Below are 20,183 nucleotides of genomic sequence, written 5' to 3'. Positions count from 1 at the left end.
CTCAGTGAGACTCTGTCTCAAAATGAAATATAAAAAAGAGCTGGAGAATGTGGCTCAGTGGTTAAGCACCCCTGAGTTCAATTCCCAGTACCAAAAAAAAAAAAAAAAAGTATTTCTTTTGTTTCAAGAGCATGTCCTGGAAATGTCTGGGCAGATTACATTGTGGTAAAGCAAGGAACACTTCTTGTTGGTGGCCTGAGGAATTTGGTTGGCAGTAGCATGAGCAGCCTTCCGAGGGGTCCTCCCACTCTGTGAGTGTGGGTAGCAAATCTGCCATGTGTTCTGTCCCTTCCTTCTAGATATATCCCGCAGAAACAGTCTGAGGACATGCATGCTTTTGTCACTGAAGTTGCCTTCAAAATGCAGCTTTTGCAAATTGAAAACCTTGTTCTGAGCCCTTGGAGCTTGGCAGTTGCTGTTCTGCTTCAGAACCGGCCATGTATGGACTTCGATGCCCTGGTGGAGAAGACTCTGTGGCTGAAGGGCTTGGCCCAGATGTTCGGAGGGCTCCTCCTGTGGCCTGGTATGTCGTGTGGAGGCTCGCCTTTCACTCTTAATTTGGGAATGAATTCTAGATGTGAGAAACCTGCGTGAGAGCTGAGCTAAACATCCTTCAGAGAAAAGGACCCTTGTCTGTTTTTACCCCTCAAGGACTGGAACCCAGCATGTTGGCCCTCGAGTATAAGCATTTTCATGTCATGTCCCCCTGAGACTATAAACACCTGAGGACTGGACCATTGTCCCTTTGTACCCATCAGAGTAGAGACTAGGGACAGGAGTCCTTTCTTCTCTCAGATGACCTCATGTTAGCATCCCATTTGCCTTGTGGGTGGCACACTCTGAAGGGCTGGCCTCATCCAGCTTTACGCAGTTCTCAGATGAAAACAGCTTGGCAAAAATCTTGTCCATGTTTTGAATGCTGTGCTGGAAATCGGGGGTGTATGTAACAAGAATTAGTGGAAGTTGTTTCAGTCTGTTTGATTTAAGATTATATAGATGGCAGATGGAATTGCAGTCCTTTCTCAATCAGGTAATTGTTTCTAGTTAACTGCCTATGTACATTCACCATGCCGACGTCAGATGTGTGAACAAGCAGTAGGGTCAGTGAGCTGTGGACGCACTGTTGAGAATGCCTGAGAATACCGTGGGTGAAGGGAGACTTCACAGAGTGACTCTGCAGCCCCTCGACAGGAGAGGAGCTCCTCAGAGAGTGGTGCCTGGTCCATGCAGGAATAGCAAATGCAAAACGGTGACCTGGTGACCTGCATCAGCATCTGGTGACCTGCATGTTAGAAAGCTGCCGCTGGGTGGGGTGAACAGAAGAAAAGGCTGTAGGTGGCAGCTAGATTGCCTCAGCCTGTGGGCCTCAGATCTGGACTGAAACCTCTCAGCTACAGAAAGCCATAATGGATGTAAGCAGTAAGACAGAGTGGCCTTTAGAAAACACCCGGCTACCAGCTCTAAAGATGGACCTCCATGGAAGAGACTGGAGACAGGTTAGGAGGCTCCTGTGCCCAGCTGAGAAGTGAGGACACCCGGTCCCAGTGGTGGCTGAGCTGGCGCACAGCAAAGAGGAGTCCAGGAGGAATTCCTAACAAGAGCCAGGCAGTCCAGTGCTTGTCACCAGTGAGGAAAGAGGGAGGTGACATCTGTCTTAGCATTGTGATGGTCTGGTAGGAGGTGGGGGGCATGTAAATTATGACACAAGGTAGCAAGTATTTGGTGTTGTGAGTGGGCCAGGTAAAGTGTTGACCTATAACTATGTGCCCTGGGGACATGTGAATACATAGACACCGGTCTCTCTAAGGTGTCTTGCTTTTTGAAGACAGGATAAGTATGTGACTGCATAAGAGTACCTGTGGCTGGCTGACACTGCACCACCCTGGTTATTACAGAGTCTGTCATATCCAAGTGACTGAGGCCAGAGCAACTGTGCTTCCTAATTTTAGAGCATACGTTCAGTTCCTTTGTTCTTTTTTACTCAAATTATCACACAGTCCTAAGCATTCTCGTATCTAGAGCCTGCATTTATTTACTTATTTATTTATTTCAAGTGCTGGGGATTGAACCCAGGGCCTTTTGCATGCCAATCAAGCACTGGGCCACTGAGCTGCATCTCCAGTTCTCTGGAGCTTTTTATATCATTTCCTACATACCATTAACTTAAGCAAGCTGAGAGGACAAGCTGATCAAGAATGAGTGTGATTGAGGCCACTGAAGGGAACCGAGTTCAGAGTCTTGGAATGAGCAGCCATATCTATGCAGTCCACGTACCATCCAGGAATGGGCCTTTACTCTGAGACCTTGTGTTCATTCCCTGGTTATAAGCCACACCCCTCATTTGTCCCTCCCCTGCAGCGTCAGCAGGACCTAACACCCAGCTGTCTGGCTGAGGTTCATAGTAAAACAAGTGCCCTTGCTGTTAAACATCACCATCTCTGCATTCTGCTTCTGTGACTACCTGTTGGCCATGTTCAAGCCCAAGGTAGTGTCGGGTGATGAGCTACAGGAACCATGGTTGCTCTGTCTCTCTAATGATGCTAGATGTGGGGAAGAGACACATGTCTCTCTGTGCTCTGAGACGTGGTGCTAGGAGCTGGGTGGGTTGTAAGAAGTATGTTTAATGTACTCATGCACCAATCACAGACCTTTGTGTCTTAGTATTGTTAAATCCGTGTGCGTGTGATTTTTCCAGTCATGTAACTTGCTCTTGCAAATGTTTTGTGCCCTTGGTTCCTGAGGTAGACAGCAGGTGTTGATTTTCAGATTGGGAACTGATGTGTACTTCAGAATGGCTGACAGTCTTAGGGTAGACGGTGTTATGTACATGTCCCGAAAGATTCCATACATGAAGTCTTCTTTCCACTGTCCTTCATTGACCTTGACCGCAGCTGGTAAGAGAGTAGCCCAGCCTCTACCTCTGCTCTCAGGCCAGGCCTGCCCTGCAGACCCTGTCTCATTTACACATGTTGTCTTTGTGTGCAGATAATGAGCCTGCTGAGGAAGTTGTCCAGTCCAGCATTCTTCTGCATTCCAACCTTGCCAGCCTCGTTAAAGACCAGGTGATTCTGAACGTGGACTCCGGAGACTCGGAAGTGGTCGATGGACTCATTTTCCAGCATATCACTCTGCTTATGTGCTCAGCTTATAGGAACCAGTTGCTCAACATTTTTGTCCGTCCTTCCTTAGTAGCTGTAGCCTTGCAGATGACACCTGGGTTCAGGAAAGGTAACTTTCAGGAACGTGTCCTTGAACTTCAGAAGAAGCCTAGCGTTGCAGTTCCATAGAGGGAGCAATAGTGCACAGCAAGGACACCACTGGCAGGGCGCAGGGCCTTCACCCTCAGAAGTTAGCTTTGCTCCTGAAACACGTTATCATCTATCTTAGAGTCCTAGAATTGGAGGGCACAGTAGCATGTACCCATCTGTAGTCCCAGCTGCTCAGGAGACTGAGACCCACCTGGGCAATACAGCAAGACCCCACCTCCAAAAAAAAAAAAAAAAAGAAAGAAAAACTTAGAATTGGAAGGACCTAGAAATTGCCTAACCTAAACATCTTCTACTATAAGCGAGAATTAGGCCTACAGAGTTGCGTGATTGCTCAGAGAAGGCTCTGCATGTGAGCACACTTGCCCCATGTCCTGGTCTGTTCTGTTCTGCTGTGACAGGCCCTTGTCCAACAGAACACCAGCGCAGTAGCGTGCACATTGCACTGAGGAGCGGGGAAGTGAGTCAGGCACAGCTCATATTGGCAGGAGCTTATAGTCCAGGCCATGGTCTCTACCTGGGTCTGCATGAGGATCCCTGGGGGAGCCCCACATCAGAGCCGCCTGCAGTGGGCCTAGAGTTGGGGTTCCATTGGTGATTTCTTTCTTTCTTTTTTTTTTTTTTTTCTTTTTTTCCCTTCACAGGGAAGAGACCACAGGTATAATAAAGATGCAGGACTATGAGTGTCGAGGGAAGCTAGGAAATCAGTTCCTCTCCCCCATGGGGACTTTGGCATAGGGGAAGTGATGTCCCAGGCTTCTCAGGACTGTGGTATCTTCCTTGTTACCTGACTGACTTATTAGAAGCTTGTTTGTATTTTAGCACATTAAAACTGTGCTAGACTAGTTTACTCTGCAGGTGAAGTTGTGGTTGATTCTGGCTTCCCACAGGGGACTTAATTCTTTCCTATTATATGCATAAAAATGCACCTTTGGGGGCTGGGGCTATAGCTCATTGGTAGAGCACTTGCCTTGCATGTGTGAGGCACTGAGTTTGATTCTCATTACCACATATAAAAGTAAAGATCCATTGACAACTGAAAACATTTTTAAAAATGCGCCTTTGAAGGACTGCATTTTGGGGTTTCATGGACTTCCTGATACTCCCTGAAAGTTTAAAAAGCAGCATGGTGATCTTATGTAACAAATGTATTTACAGAGGATGTCTACAGCTGCTTCCACTTCCTCCGTGACATGTTTTCAGATGAGTTCATCTTCCTTCCGGGAAGCACACTGAGGGTAAGTCTGCACACAGCAGGAGAGCAGGCGTGCATGCATGAGTTCTGCAAGCAGGCAGGCACATTCTCAGGCAACATGGTGAGAAACGCAGGCGCTCACGGTCCAGCAGACCCAGAGCTGCACAGCAGATGGTGATGAGTAGTGAATAACCTAGGGATTCTTTGTGAGGAGGGTCCCTTCTGGAGCCACTAGTGCAGCTCTGTAAATGGCTGTTCCAGTAGATGTTTGTAAGTCTACACACGCCTTTCTGCTCACAACGTGTTGGAATGAGTCCGGCAGGAAGGTGCCTCAGCCTGGAGAGGAGCAGTAGGTGGCCTTGCTGGCAGTGTGGGCAGTTGAGCAAGTGGGCCTGCTAGTACTCTGGTGTAGGCAGTGGTAGAACACACACAGATGGTGCAGGCTTTGGTTGCTGTGCTAAGGAGAGCAGGCTTCGTTTTATTCTGTGGGACTTGAGAGCAAGCATGCCAGCAAGCTTTTAGTGTGAGCACAACTCTTAAGTGTCTTTGGGACTCTTCGCACACACTTGCTAGTTAGATTAAGGAGTGTGGCTGCGCACAGTGAAAGAAAGTCTGTCCGCCCAGTGGTTTTCTTGTGCTGCTGTGGAGCTTCCAGGTGGTCCTGGGAGGCTGTGACTAGCTGGTGTCATGGCTGAGGGCTCATGTGTGTTGAGATGCCTATTCCCATGAACCTGAATTCCCGGATACATTCTGGCTTCCCCTTTTCCCTTCCAGGACTTCGAAGAAGGTTGTTACCTGCTTTGTAAAAGTGAGACCATTCAGTTGACTTTAAGGGACATCCTTGTCACAGAGAAAGGAAAGACTGTGTTAGAATTTCTAGTAGGACTCTTTAAACCTTTTGTGGAATGTTATCAGGTATGTAAATTTGGCAAGTTCTTCTTTATGACCCTGATATCAAATTAAAAGATTTTTCCACTCCACACGTATTATTGCTCTGGTGGTCCAGGATTTTTCCCAGTGAATGAAGTTACCTCCCAGGTGTCTAGAGGAGGAGGAGAAGGCCTGGTCCATCACAGAACCAAAAGAATGACAGCTTAGTGAGACCTAGAGCACAGTCTTCATGTAACCATAGTTTTACCCAAACACTGTTGTCATGCTGTGTCTTGTGTCTTTTGGTCTTAGTGTGTAGCAAAATGTTTTACACATAATAAGCACTTAGTGAATGCAAGACCCAAGATCAGAATGATGCATAGAGTCAATCATTTATGTTACTCAAAGTTGGAAGGGAAAGAAAAAGTTCAAGTGCAGGTATCTAAAGAGCTTGTCAGAGCTCTCAGTGGACACCCAGTAGGAACGGTCAGGGCTCAGGAGAGAGGGAGTTGGAAATGCAAACCCAGGAGCCCTGCGTATTGGAGAGAAGAAGCCTCAGGCTGGGCTCAGTGTGTGCCCTGCCCAGAGGCACCAGACCTGCTTCCTGGCACAGGGATGCTTGTGGCACGTGAGGTGACACCACCAGCCTCCTTGCACAAAGCTTCACACTTGGTGCTTGATCAGTGTCCCTTCTACCCTTTCTATAGTAGAAGTCATCCAGTGTTTTAGGACCTAGCACATTGTTGGGTTTATTTAATGAAAAAAACAAAGTTATAAACATCTGGCTCCTGTTTTCTCAAGTAGCATGAAATACAAAGCTGGTAGTAGTTAACTTGCAAACCGACTAAAATGCCAAAGTAATGTTTAATAAATATTGATATTATTACAAACCATTGTATTCTAATTGTAAACATGAACTGAAGCTGGGCTGGGGCTGTGGTCAGTGCAGAGCACCTGCCTAGCATGTGCAAGGCACTGGGTTCAATTCTCAGTACTGCACGTAAATGAATAAAATAAATGTCCTCTGACAACTTAAGAAAAAAAAAAAAATGAACTGAAGCTTAGAAGAGATGTCCTAAAAGTTCTCCCATGTTTCTCGGGCTCCACCTTAATGGGTCTGCATTCTGCTCCACTGGGAGGTGCCACTCTTTAAGAAGGTGGTGAAAGTCATTGAGGGTTCTCCTGTGTTTGGCCACCCTTTCTCTCTGTTCCTCATTGTCCTCTTAAAATCAGATCATTTGCAAGTACCTCTTACATGAAGAAGAAGAGCGCTTTACTGAGAAGCAGTACTTGGCTGCAGTGAGGAAGTTCACATGTCAGCTTCTTGATCAAGGTCAGTCACTCTGGTGGGGAGGGGGCTTTTATTACTGGAGAGTAAGGGGTCTACCAGCTCTTCCTCCTTCGCCTAGGTGCCTCTCAGTGTTATGATGTGCTATCTTCCGACGTGCAGAAAAATGCTTTAGCAGCCTTTGTGAGACTTGGCGTGGTAGAGAAAAAGAAGATGTAAGTACTACGCACAGTTCCATGGGTGCTAAAGGGGCAAGGGCCACAAATGACACTGAGCAAAAGCCCAGGCATGGGAGTGTGCCGTCTGGTAAGTGTTAGAATGTTCTTCACTTACCCAGCCCCTCCCGAGTGAAGTCAGTATGCATCCCCAGGAAATCTGTGGTTATGAATAAAAATGCCACTGGAGCAAAGGAAGGAGGTAGGGTAGGCCAGTCTGTGGAAGATTTTTGGAGAATGTAGTGTGGGTGGTACATGGATGGATGGGTGGAGAGACAGACATTTGCGAAAGCTTAAACTCATGGTCACGTGTCTGGTGTGGTCCAAAGAAGGAAGGGTGAAGCCAGGAGGGAGGGCGGGCCAAAGGCCTTCCAGCCACTGTACACTGGCCCAAAGCAGCACTGTTGGGAGGCCGTCACCTTGATGTGTGCAGTGACAAAGCTTATTCCTTTCTTTAGAAACAATGAAAACATATTTAGTGTGAATGAACCTGCCACAACCAAATTAGAAGGAATGCTCAGTAAGTACGGTTTAATAAACATGAAGAACTTCCGCATTGTTTTATCAGTGTTTTTTCCCATGCTGGAGCTGGAGCTGGACCTCACACATGCTACGCAGGTGGGGGTAAAGATCAGTGGTGGAGCACTGGCCTGGCCATTCCCTCTACCACCAGAGACAGAGAGAGGAAAAGACACAGCGCAGCCCAGGAAATGCAGGCCATTTGTTCTTGTAAGAGTCAGGAGAGTTAAGCGTGAACAGAGAAATGGCCAGAAGAGTCGAGAAACTTCCTGCAGGGATGTTGGGATGATATTAGAAGGGGGTATCGACATTTAAGGAAATGACGATCTGTTAGTTGTGTTGAATGAGCACTATGTCATTGATACTCTTACAAGGGGTGTTTTTGTACCTAAGCCCAGCTCAGGGCATTGGTCAGGGCTGCATGGAGGGTCCCTCGGTGGCATTTGCCTAAGCCAGGAAAACCAGGATTGGGCGTATGGAGGAAGGAGGGGTGGAGGGGCTGTGAGACCTCTTGTAGGAGTGTGGTGAGCACCACCCCTCTTCTGTTCACAGAACAGGTAGCCTTGGAACTCAGTTTCAAATGTGGTAAGGAGGGTGTAGAGCTAAAGCACTCACACGCACCTCATCTGCGAGGACGACAATCAGTTTATTAATAGTGGGGACCAGTGGCCAGCTCTTGCATCTGGCCCTGCCACACTGGCCACACCTCCTGCAGAGGGGACTGGCACCCCATTGATGCACTTGGCCTGTACAGCTCTGCACAGTGTTGGGTATCCCTGTTGGGCAGTAGCTTAAGACACAGTTGTATGAGAAAGGGCAAAGTCCGTGTCATTTCACGAGCTCTTTGTTTATATCAGGTTGTAAGACACCGATAGGAAAACCAACAGCTGCAAGACTTTAATGGTCATCACACAGTTATTGTTGTAAAGGACTACTGCCAACATGGGTGTAAAGGAAGACACACCTCATGCTCCACAAGACTTTACGAGTAGAGACTCCGTGGAAAGGAAGAAATGATCAGTGTAAGCAGTCAGTGTAATCTTCCCCGCCACACGGTTAAAAGGCATTTGTAAATCTAGCTCTGCTTGTGTTTAAAATAAACGTCTTTTGAAAACATGTTTGGGAAAGCAAAGTTCAGCTTCTATGTCACAAACACTTCTTAGTCCCCACATGTGCTCAGTTTTACATTGCCTTCTGGGTTGAAGCACCATACTGACATCAAAGGCTCTGGCTATTAGAAGAAAACTGTGAAGAAGGTGTGTCAGCTGAATGTCCCTAGTCCAGAAATCTGAAGTTTCTTGAGCACCAACCTAACACCAAGCGAATTCCAAACCTGACCTCATAGGAGGAGTTGTAGTCAAAACACAGGTGACACTAAAAACCGTGGTGAAATTGCCTCAGGCAAGGATGTCAGGTACACATGGAACATAAAGGCAGTTCGCATTTAGACTTGGGGCAGTCTGCATGACCTCTCGTCAGGAGTAACACTTCCGGTTCCACATACTGTAGTGAAGGGACACTCAGCCTCCGTCTTACTGCTTGCTTTAGTTCCAGTTGCCTCAAATATGTACAGTGGTCACAATCATAGAGAATAAGTTGGCTAGCTTACTTTAAACTTTACTACCCAGAGCCTTAACAAAATGAATGAGTCAAAGCTACATGCAACTAAGAGATACTGTGTGAGGAAGCTTGGAGTACTGTGGCTGAGCACTGGGACCTTGGCAGGTGGCCACTCTGAGGTGACTTGTAGGTTGAGTTGTTGAACAGTTGTCAGCTCTCCAAGGTGCTGGGTTTTGAGGATAGACGGGGAGAGTAGAATGGCGTGTGCAGAGAGAATAGGGAGTGGATAGTCCTGGGGAGGTTCTGGAGGACCTAAAAGAAGATCGGGGGACTAGAGTGAGTCCTGGATAGTGAAATTCAAGAGAAAGATGCTTTTGTCAGCTCAGGCTTCTGGAACAGGATGCCATGAACTGGGTGGCTTCAACACAGACATTTCTTGTAGTTTTCCAGACTGAGGTCCAAGGTCAAGATGCTAACAGTGCATGTCCATTCTGAGGCCTCCCTCAGCGGCCATCTCCTTATGTGTTTGAATGAGCTAATGAGATCACTAAGGCCACCATGAGGGCCTCAGCCTCCCAACCACATCTAATTTTAACCACCCCCCAGTATAGGCACCTTCGTCTGAGCTTCATCGTGCAAAGTGGGGGGATACAGTTCAGTCAGCAGCAGCAGGGTCAACTCTAAGACATTTGTGTTGGAAGTGCCAAGGAAAACCACTGGAAAGCTCAAAATAAGGTGTAGTACTCCCTGCGACCAAGTTCCCCTGTGATGTGCACATATTCCCAGCAGCCAGGCTGCTTCTGCTTCCTCATTGGAGGTCCCTTGTACCAGGCCACGCACTAGTGTGGAGCCAACTCAGCAGTGCCTGGCTGATGACGTCTTGGTGCACGGCCAGGTGGCACCAAGCTGCTGCCTTCAGGGAGCACGGGGGCCAGTGCTGCAGGAGTGCTGGGACCCAGGCTGGTCTTTGCCGTGGAGACTGTGCAGTGGAAAAGTCCCCGATGCCAAATTTGATTACCTGCTTTTCTTTTCCATGACACTTGGACAGGTGCATGTTGAAGACTCAGATGATCTTTGCTTACTTTTAGGCCACTTTGTGAACAGGTTTGGATGAAGCCTTGAGTTTTGGGTCCAAGTAGCTAGGTTTTTCTCCTAGTGAGCTTTGGCATTAGAGCCAGGCAAGCAATCAATGGCAGAGGTAGGGACTTGCAGTGAAAAGAGATGAGGCTTTGAGCTTCCAGCAGATGGTCTGGAGGACTCACTCACTGTCATCCAGCACAAGACACTCCAAGTAAAAGCCTTCCCTAAGACTAGCTGCTTCTAGCACCCATATGCATGCCTGCATACACCCACAGCCAAGCCCAGAGCTGACCCTCGGCCCCTCTCCTGCCTCCTGCTATACACTCTGGAGCTGCCACTGCTTTGAAGTAAGGCCCCAAGCACCTGGCTTTCCAAGATTATCTCCCATTCACGCTACAGCATGATGTAGTCACCGAGAAAGCACAGTCTGGAACTGGACCAAGTTCAAAACAATTCTGCCACATATAGAAGCTTAGCCTACAATGTTACATTGAAAATATCCTAACTGAAGATACTCACTGAGTGCACCCCATCTGCTGACCACCTTGGCAGCACATTGCCTTGCAGTGTTGGTGTGACCCCTCGAGATTGTGGGGCTGGCTGGAGCTGTGCACACACAGCATAGTGAGAGGATACCACTGCATATCCCTAGCCTTGGAAAAGATGAAAGTTCAAAACAGTACCACCCTCAAGTGAAAAGGGGAGCCATCCAAAGATGGAGGTAATGTGCACAAGCCTTGTGTGGCCTTGTAAGGTCAACTGAAACTCTCAGAGCCTCTGCCTCACAGGGGGACACAGTGGTGTGTGCCTGAAGTCCCACCTACTCAGGTGGCTGAGGCAAGAGGATCGAAAGTTCCAGGCCAGCATCAGCAATTTAGTGAGGCCCTGTCTCAAAGTAAAAAAAAAAAAAGGGCTGGCTATAAAGTGTCCCTGCATTCAAAACAAAAAAAAAAGGGGCTGGGGTTGTGGCTCAGAGGTAAAGCACTTGCCTAGCATGTGTGAGGCACTGGGTTCGATCCTCAGGATCACATAAAAAATAAATAAAAGATATTGTATCAACCTATAACTAAAAAAAATTTTAAAAAAATCCCTGATGTCAGGTTTCAGTTTTCATACAAATAATTAGGAAGTTGTCACAATATTGAATCATTAATTTCCTCACTGATTTGAAATGCCACTTTAGTACTAAGTCCATGCAAGAAGTAGCTGATGGCAACATTTGAAAGAGATGCCCACTCCCCCACTGTGTTAACCTTCTGCCTCCGTGTCAGACACCGAGACAATTCACGAGGAGGAGAGGTTTGTTCAGGCTCGTGGTTTCAGCAGTTTCTGTCCACACTGCTGGCCTCCTGGTGGCCAGGAAGCAAAGAGAGGAGGGACTGAGGTCCCAAAGGTTCCTTCAGGGGCATGTCCCTAGTAGCCTAACCTCTGCTCACCAGGCCTCCTTGCAAAGGCTCCACCACCTGCCAGTAGCACCACAGGCTGGGGACCAGGCCTTCAGGGGATGCTTATGGTCCAAACCATAACACCCACCCAGGCAGCTGCTGTCCTTCCAGAAGACAGCAGACATGTTCTGGAGAGACCAATAATAAAAGTTGTCTGTCTGAAGACCAGGCCCCACTGTAAAAGGAAGCAATGCAAGAACATGTCCCAGCACTGAAGGTGCACATCTATTGAAAGGTCTGCTAGGGACCCAGAATGAAGACTAGAAAGCCACTCCACCTGACGCTTCAGGACTTACACAGAGAGATGTTAAAAACTTTTCAAGAAAGCAAATAGTTGTTCAGGAAACGGAATGAATCTGACTTGAAAGCAACTTTAGAAACTAGAAGACCATGGAGTAATGCTTTTCAAGATGATCCTAAGGGGAAATTATTTCCAACCTAGGATTCTATATCCAGCTTAACTATGAGAGAACCAAGAGAGTAGAAAAATATTTTTAAACATTCAGGGTCTAAAATATTAATTTTCTCCACATCTGTAAAGATGGGCCTAACTAAAATGGAAAACCAGTGGAAAGAGATGTTGTCTAAAGCGGGGAGTCTAACAGAAAAAGGAGAGAATTGTCCAGGTAACAGGAAAGAGAGATTCCAGGTTGAACCATGCAGCAGACCTAAAGCAGGTCAGAGTTTGATAACTGAGAAAAAACATGATCAAAGTTGAAGGTGACATTAAAATTACTTTCTGCCCCACATTGAATGCTTCCACTCTCTGGTGGGAGGATGAAGGGAAGCAGGAGGGGGAAGAGTCCTGCTTTCCATCATGGCCCAGCTGAACTCAGAAGGAGGCAGGTGTCTGGGGGAGATCCTGGCAGTGCTGCTGAGCCAACAGAGGGGCTGCTCCAAAGTAACTGGAAAATGCAAAATTTTAGTTTATCACTCTGGTTGAAGACCAAGCCATCACAGGAAAACAAAAGCAAACAAAAACCCCTCCAGTAAGGTACAGCTATAGCATTGATGTGAGATAATGTCTTAAAAATACTGAGTTGTATGGGCTGGGGTTGTGGCTCAGTGGCAGAGTGCTTGCCTCGCACTTGTGAGGCACTGGGTTCGATCCTCAGCACCACATAAAAATAAATAAACAAAATAAAAATATTTTTAAAATACTAAATTGTAGGGCTGGGATATAGCTCAGTTGGTATAATGCTTGCCTCACATGCACAAGGCCCTGGATTCAATCCCCAGCACCACACACACACACAACAAAACCTGAATTGTAGCTGGGTGTGCATGCCTATAATTTATGCAGCTTGAGAGGCTGAGGCAGGAGGATCTTAAGTTCAAAGCCAGTCTCAGCAATTTAGCTGGGCCCCAAGTAACTCAGTGAGACCCTGTCTCTAAATAAAATACCAAAAGGACTGGGGATATGGCTGAGTTGCTAAATGGTTAGTGCCCCTGGATTCACTTCCCAGTACCCCCACCTCACCTCACCAAAAAAATACTGAATTGTAGCTAGGCGTGGTGGCACATGCCTATTATCCCAGCAGCTCAGGAGCTGAGGCAGGAAGACAAATTCAAAACCAACCTGGGCAACTTGGCAAGATTCTATCTCAAAAATTAAAAGGGCTGGGATATAACTCAGTGGTAAAGTGGCCCTGGGTTTGATCCCCAGTACCGAAAAACAAAACTGAATTGTTATGTGAATGAAAGCAAGATGCTGAGCTGCTTGCACAGTATAATCCAATTTTAGGGAAAATACATGTGGAACTCTTGCCAAGGGCCACCTCCTCTTGGGAGTGGGGTTTCTGGACACGTGGATCTCTTACCAAGGGCCACCTCTTGGGAGTGGGTTTCTGGAGGCTTTGTCAGAGATGCCGGCTTGGAATCCCACACCTGCATGGATATACCCTTCTAGGAAGCCTCCTCAGTAAGCAGCCTCTTTGCAGGACAATCACACTGTTGAAGGGCTTGCTCCTGGCATGGCCTTCTTTTTACTTTGCAGGTCCACCTCTCCTTCATTCTCCAAGGACCAGCTCAAATGTCAGGGCCCCATGAGAATTTCCCACTCAGACTTACACTTCCCCCCCGCCTCCTCAGCATCCCCCTGCACACAGCTAAGCATCTCACTTTCTTTTCCAGTCTTTAGGGCCCTCTCCACCCTCAGTTATCACAAAGCATAGCATTCAATTCTTTTAAATGTGGGTGTCCTCACTGTCTGCATATTATTTTATTATTTATTTCTTTCTGGTACTGGATATTGAAGCCAGGAGCACTGTACCATGAGCTACATCCCAAGCCCTATTTAAGACAAGATCTTACTAAGTTGTGCAGGCTGGCTTTGAACTTGCCATCCTCCTATCTCAGTTCCCCAAGTTGCTGGGATTACTGGTGTGTGCCACCACATCTACCTTGCATTTTACTTTAAAAGTAGAACCTTATAATTTAGTTCCTACGTCTTGTAGCCTATGTTACACTTTCTTCATTCAGGAATGTGCAGATAGCATAAAACTTACTTTTTAGAGTAAATTCACATTTTGTACATCTGAAACTTCCCACAAGGGAATCCTAAAATGTTTAGATCCAATTTATTCACAACTCTTGACAGCAGAATGTTTATTTAAATTAGCTAACAGCTTTCGGTCCTCCCACATAAATAACAGAAAATAAAAACAACAAAGAATAGTTAAAAGAACATATTAAATCCCAATTAAAGAAAAATACATATAACATTGGATTATCAACTTTATCCAGTGTAGGCACATTTTTAAGCTTTATTTTATAAAACACTTAAGATTTTCTAATATCACAGCATATCAAAAGCAAAATGCATATACGGATTTTATACTACATGTAAAGTTCCAGATTTCCAATCCTCAGTAAGATGCCAAGTTGAAGATACATATACTGATAATTAAACTATAGTGTTTTGTATAAAAATAAGTAAGTTTTTAACACATGAAAAGAGGCTTTAATCAAAAGATTAAAATTCCAAGGGTGTCTTTTTCCCAACAATTAATTCAATCAATCTGTGATCCCAGGTTCAGTGACAGGTATGCTCAAAGTACACAAGAGATGGTAGTCCACAGTGGTGCAGCTTTCTGGACAATCTCTAAATTCATTCAATTTTTAGAACTTATTTTGAAATCTAATGAAACCAAAGAACAGGGGCACTCTGGCTGCACTCTGAGGAATACAACCTGAATTGTTCTGTTTGGGCACAAAGGTGCATTACCACCCTAGTGGCTTTAGTCCACCTCCCATGCCAGTTGATTCACAGAAGCATACTTCCTCCAGCTACAATGCAGATTGAGGAGCACACAGACTTTTGCAAAAGAAAATTCTGAAATTCCAGCTTTAAAAAGCAGATGAAGAAACAACCATTTATGTATGAGAATACACATTCACAATTCATACCATAAGATAAATTTCCATTTCAAAAGTATTTTATAGACCCAGTGTCACATATTTATATAGTATGTTTTATACTATATGTCAGAAACTAAATGACACATAATAATCACAAAATTTTATAAAATTCAAGTTTCCAGTGATGTTTAAAAAAGAAATTATAACTGCCTGTTCAGCTGATATATCCAGTTATGGTTATCTAGAAAATCCCAAGTTATGTGGAAAAAAAAAAAAAAAACTAATGAGAGACAATCTGTAACTCTGCTACTTTCCGGCCTTTTAAATATGGATAGCTAAAAAGAAAACTGTGCTGTTTTGGCTTTTGAGCTATTAGGTCAAGGAGTGTTATAGCTCTGAGCCACTCTTCAGATCATGTTTAGGTTTCACACAATCTTCAGCTTCAACACCACCATTTATCCAGATGAATGACCTGTGGAAATCTTGGGCATGAGAAACAAGACTTAGGGACAAAAATCACAATTAGAAGCTAGGGGGAAAAAAAATGAGTCTCAGCAAACACAATTTCTCTAAAACAGGAGAAGTATTATATATATATATATATATATATATATATATATATATATATGATCAACACACCACAGAAGCATTTCTTTAGTTTTTTGTTTTACTAAACAATCTGAAGTAAGCATTATAATCTGAGATCCTTTAGCTGGGTGTGGTGGTGCACACCTGTAAATCCCAGTGTCTTGGGAGGCTAAGACAGAGTGGCAAGTTCAAGGCAAGCCTCAGCAACTTTGTGAGTCACTATCCCAAAATAAAAGGGGCTGGGGATGTAGTGGTTAGGTGCCTCTGCGTTAAAAGGCAGGGAGGGGGTGAATCTGAGGGCCTTTAAAAAACAAAGGCCATAAAAATAAAAAATAAAACAAGAAAATGCAGTGCGTATCATTCTGAAGTTACACAGGGTCCCTTTTCCCTGTGCTTTGGGCATATCCAATCTCAACTTTGTTCTCTACTTTGTTACAAAAAACAGAATTAAAAAAAAAAAAAATCTGTGCCAGGCATGCTGGTGCACACCTGTAATCCTATCGGCTCAGGAGGCTGAGAAAGGAAGAATTCAAAGCCAGCCTCAGCAAAAGCGAGGTGCTAAGCAACTCAGAGATCCTGAGACCCTGTCTCTAAACAAAATACAAAACAGGGCTGGGGATGTGACTCAGGGGTTGAGTGCCCGAGTTCAATCCCTGGTACCAAAAGGAAAAAAAAAAAAAAATCTGTATTGTCAGATTTTTTCCTTTTGGTATGGTATGGGGGACTGAACCCACAGATGCTTTACCACAGACCCCATCCCCAGCCGTTTGTATTTTTTAAGATAAGTCTCACTAAATTACCCAGGCTCACCTTGAACTCGGAATCCTCCTGCCTCAGACGCCCAAATCACTGGAATTACAAGTGTGCACCACCTTACCTTGCTAAATAAATATCCTGGTGGAAACTTTTCCATTTGCCTGAACACGGAGCCACTCTAAGCTACACTGAAGGAGCGAGAAGTCTCAAGTCACTGACTGCTGCCAGGTTCCTCAGTGTGTATTTTGTTGTTAGTACTTTATTTAATATGACAAAGACAAAAAAGCTTCAGCTGGAATTTCACACAATCCAAAATGTGTTGAAAAAATTTTTTTATCATGGTCTTTTAGATTTCCAAGTAAATGCTCCCCAACCAAATATTATAAAGCTGCTAATCAGCAACTCAAATTAATCAGCTCAAATTACAAACTTGGGAATGTACAAATGTTTTTTATAAAGCTGCTTCTGGTACCCTGTAAGGATGGAAGTGTCTGACATCCACACATGAGCTAGTTCCAAGAAAGAAGTCTTGTGACTAAAATTTTCTCTAAAACTAATTTCCCAACTCCTTTCTTTCCCCCAAATTGTTCATTACAGTTTAAAAGGGAGAAGTACATGAGGCAGGGTGTTTTATATGGCACTGTACCCTTTAAGAAACCTAACATTCTAGTGAACTGGGACACTTCCAACATCCTTGAACTCTGTCTTTACAGACCTCATTTCTCCATGCTGCATAATGTACAGAGTGTTTTGATTCAAAAGACAAGCTGAAGTACTACAGCAACATACATTCATTAAGGAATTACCATAATTTAAAAGGAAAGCATGGTATACATTTTAATAATTCTAGTATTTTTCTCATTTGTGCTTCAATGAGCATATTTTCTTTCTTCTTTTGATTTAGTCTAAGAGGTACCTTTCATTTTCACACTGAGACCATAAGGAATACGTTAATGTAACTTAACATAAATATAAATGACACACAAGCCACATTGAAGCATCACGAAACAGAATCCTCAGACCACGGAAGTCGTGCTCTCAGGATTCACCCGGATGAGTCTGGATGTGCTCCTCAGGTCTTGGAGCTGCTTGGCAGGTTTCCCCACACCTTCTTCAAACCTCTTCTCCACCACGGGGAGGACTGTTTCGTACAGAAAGGACGCATTCTGTCTGATAAATGCCTTCTTCTCTGGATCTTGCTCACAACGCAGACTATAATCCACATGCTGCACGGCGACCAGGATGACTTCCACCAGGCTCTCCAGGAGAACCATGTGCAGTTCTGGGAAGTACAGCTTTAGCGCCTCCTCTAGGAAGCCCATGGTCTGCTTGGTGAAGGCCACCACCGTGTAGCTCAAGTTCACCCAGCAGTCGTCGCCAGTGTACTGCTCGAAGTTACTGACCCCACAGTTTCTCATCTCCTCCTTGAGCTTCCCCAGAGCCTCGGGGGTCATCAGGTTCATCCTCCTCCACATCTCCTCAGAGTTGCGGTGCTTGGTGGCTTCGATAATGATCTCCTTGTAGCTGTGTAAGGCCCCCTGGATGTCTCTCACCAGCAGGGCATGGATGATGAAGGTGAGGTCCAGCCCGATGTCCCCGAGCTGCTGGCAGTGCTCCTTGGCCACCTTCACACACTCTGCAGCTGTCGAGAGGCTCTCCTTGCTGTCAAACACCTGCTTGCTGAAAGCATCCACGAACATGCCCATGGCTGATCTTGCCCAGACCACAAAGGCAGAGTAGCAGCCACTGTCAGTGCCTGCAAAGTCTGTCTCAAACTCCTTCGCTGTCTCAAGAAGGCTGGTAAAGAAGACATGGCACAGCTTGTGAATGTAGAGCAGAGTGGCTCCTTCGATTCGAAGCTGGCGTATGGCAGTGTGCACCGCTGCTGCCCTGTTCCTCAGAAACAGCTCACAGGCTTTGGTGCACTGGCCAAGCCGGATCAGCTGAGAAACTGCCCTTCGAGTGGCCTTGGGACCACCTCTCAATGAGCGATCTGGGGAAAGCTCAAATACCAGCACCTCGGTTAACTGTCGCACCCGCTCCTCCACCTTGGCCCTGAGTTCTTTCACAGGAGGTGGGCTGGGCTTATCTTCCAGATAGTGGTTCAATTTGTCCAGCAGGTCCACTGCGCCCTCAAAGTCCCTCTGGGCAATACAAACATCCAGGTCTTCGGGCAACTCCTGGATCCACTCCATTGAGAGGTCCACCTTCTCCTCCTCCACCTCAGGAAGCGCTGGTTCTTCATCGTCGTCCTCCTCGAACGGGTTGCCAGCCTTGGGAGTTGCCTGTGGTGGCCCTCGCGGGGCAGCAGCCGCCTCCTGTTCCCGCCGTCTCTTCTCACCTAGGGCCCTTTTGGTCTCCTCCAGCACTTCCAGCCACTCGCGCTTGATCTTGGCGTTTTCCGCCTGAAATATGCGGCTCTCGGGGAACATAAGGAGCTTGAACATATCCTTCATGGGCGGGTTGTCCTTGACGTTGACCACCGCCAGGCCGTCCAGCGGGTACAGCGCGTTGTAGCGGTACATGCCGCGCCGCTGCGGCAGCCAGGTGGCCACCAGCAGACAGTCGTTCATAAGAAAGCCGTGCACGCGCTGCAGCTGCGCCATGTGGTCCGCCTCGTACTCCACCAGGTCCCCGTTGTACACTAGGTACTGCCCCGCCTCCAGCAGGTGCCTGCAGCCCTCCACCTTCTCCAGCAACGTGGTGAGCGTGCGCTGCTTGCCCTCCTCGCCAGCGCCCTCGCGCGAGGCGCCCGCGGGCCCCGGCAGGAAGCTGGTCGGGCCGCGCCGGCGGTCCCGGGCCCCCGCGCCCGCCGTGTCCTCGGCGGTGCCCGCGGCGGCGGTGCCCGCGGCGGCGGCGGGCAGCAGCGCGAGCGGGATGCTCTCCAGGCTGCTCTTCTGCTCCGTCAGCAGGTGGCTGAGCTGGTACATCTCGCTCTCCAGGTAGGAGATCTCGCGCGCCGTCTCGATGAACTGCCGGTAGTTCTGGTAGACGTTGCGCTTCAGGTTCTGCGCCGTCTCCTCCGCCAGCGCCTGGACGCGCTGCCGGTGCTCCTGCAGGTCGCGGTCGCCGTCCGACTGCTGCGACAACTGCTTCACATATAGCCGCGCCTCGAAGCCCCCCGACTCCAGCTGTCGCCGCAGGCGGCTGGCCCCGCTGTCCGACATGGTCGCTGCTCTCCCGCGTCGGCCACCCGCAACCTCCACCACTGGCCGCCGCCGGACCCCACCCGACCCGAGCCAAGCCTTGCAGCCAAGAGAGCGGACGGGGGCGAGCCGAGGGCGCCTGCGCCGAGCCCAGCGCCCCGCATTGCGCCTGCGCGGGAGCCAAGCGATGCACACTGCGCCTGTGCTGACCGAGCGCAGACGAGCCATTGCGGAAGCGAGACGCGGCCGGGAGCAGTTGGGGGGGTTGGGCGTGGCGGGTGGCGTGTGGTCCCGGTGCGCCGTAAGGGCGATACCGCGCCTCCCAAAGTCTTCCTGTGTCCTAGCCCGGGGATCCCGTGCATGCGTGCGTGCGGCGGTGCGCGGCTTTCGATCGCCAAGCCCCAGGTCTTGGCCCGGCGTCCTTGTGGGCCTGCGCTCGCGCCGCGGCCCGCCTTGAGTTCTCGCGAGACCGGCGCGCGCGCGTCCGATCCGGCTTCGTCGAGCGGACGGCGTCCTGGCGGCAAGCAGTGCGATGGAAGAGGACCTGGTGGTGGCGCTGCGGCTGCAGGAAGAGTGGGACGCGCGAGTCGCGCAGCGCGCAGCGGCCCGGGAGCCGCCGTCGTTGGTGGACGCGTCCTGGGAGCTGGCGGACCCCACCCCGGACCTGCAGGCCCTGTTCGTGCAGTTCAACGACCGCTTCTTCTGGGGCCGGCTGGAGGCTGTGGAGGTCAAGTGGAGCGTGCGCATGACGCTGTGAGTGTCCGCGCCGTCGCGAACGGCCCTCAGGGCTGTCGTTGACTCCCCGCCGCGCGGGGGAGGCCTGGGGCCGGCCGCCCTGATACCCGGGATGGCGGACTCAGGGGCCTTGGGGAGGACGCCCCTACCCCAGCGACCT

At 47.9% G+C, this 20,183-nt stretch overlaps 2 protein-coding genes across 3 annotated transcripts in view; one reads left to right on the top strand and one right to left on the bottom strand.

Annotated features, from left to right (window-relative positions):
- Gnpat (glyceronephosphate O-acyltransferase) overlaps nucleotides 1-8,469 on the top strand; it is a 32,446-nt gene extending 23,977 nt beyond the window's left edge. For both annotated transcript variants that reach the window (XM_046432032.2, XM_058575044.1), the window contains exons 9-16: nucleotides 300-523; nucleotides 2,986-3,228; nucleotides 4,425-4,504; nucleotides 5,236-5,376; nucleotides 6,565-6,664; nucleotides 6,741-6,834; nucleotides 7,293-7,354; nucleotides 8,211-8,469. In XM_046432032.2, coding sequence (XP_046287988.1) covers nucleotides 300-523; nucleotides 2,986-3,228; nucleotides 4,425-4,504; nucleotides 5,236-5,376; nucleotides 6,565-6,664; nucleotides 6,741-6,834; nucleotides 7,293-7,354; nucleotides 8,211-8,254 — 988 coding nt within the window. In that variant the 3' untranslated portion in view covers nucleotides 8,255-8,469. The remainder of the gene's footprint in view (nucleotides 1-299; nucleotides 524-2,985; nucleotides 3,229-4,424; nucleotides 4,505-5,235; nucleotides 5,377-6,564; nucleotides 6,665-6,740; nucleotides 6,835-7,292; nucleotides 7,355-8,210) is intronic.
- Nucleotides 8,470-14,030: 5,561 nt separating this feature from the next.
- On the bottom strand, nucleotides 14,031-20,046 carry Exoc8 (exocyst complex component 8). Its single transcript, XM_046432028.2, has one exon. The coding sequence runs from the start codon at nucleotides 20,033-20,035 to the stop codon at nucleotides 17,159-17,161; it is 2,877 nt and encodes a 958-aa protein (XP_046287984.2). The 5' UTR covers nucleotides 20,036-20,046; the 3' UTR covers nucleotides 14,031-17,158.
- Nucleotides 20,047-20,183: the final 137 nt, after the last annotated feature.

Source organism: Marmota monax, unplaced genomic scaffold, assembly GCF_021218885.2.
Source record: "Marmota monax isolate L192 unplaced genomic scaffold, Marmota_monax_Labrador192_F-V1.1 WCK01_AAM20220418_F8-fsc00071, whole genome shotgun sequence".
In the NCBI taxonomy this organism is placed as follows: domain Eukaryota; kingdom Metazoa; phylum Chordata; class Mammalia; order Rodentia; family Sciuridae; genus Marmota; species Marmota monax.
This window is presented reverse-complemented; position numbering and strand designations above follow the sequence as displayed.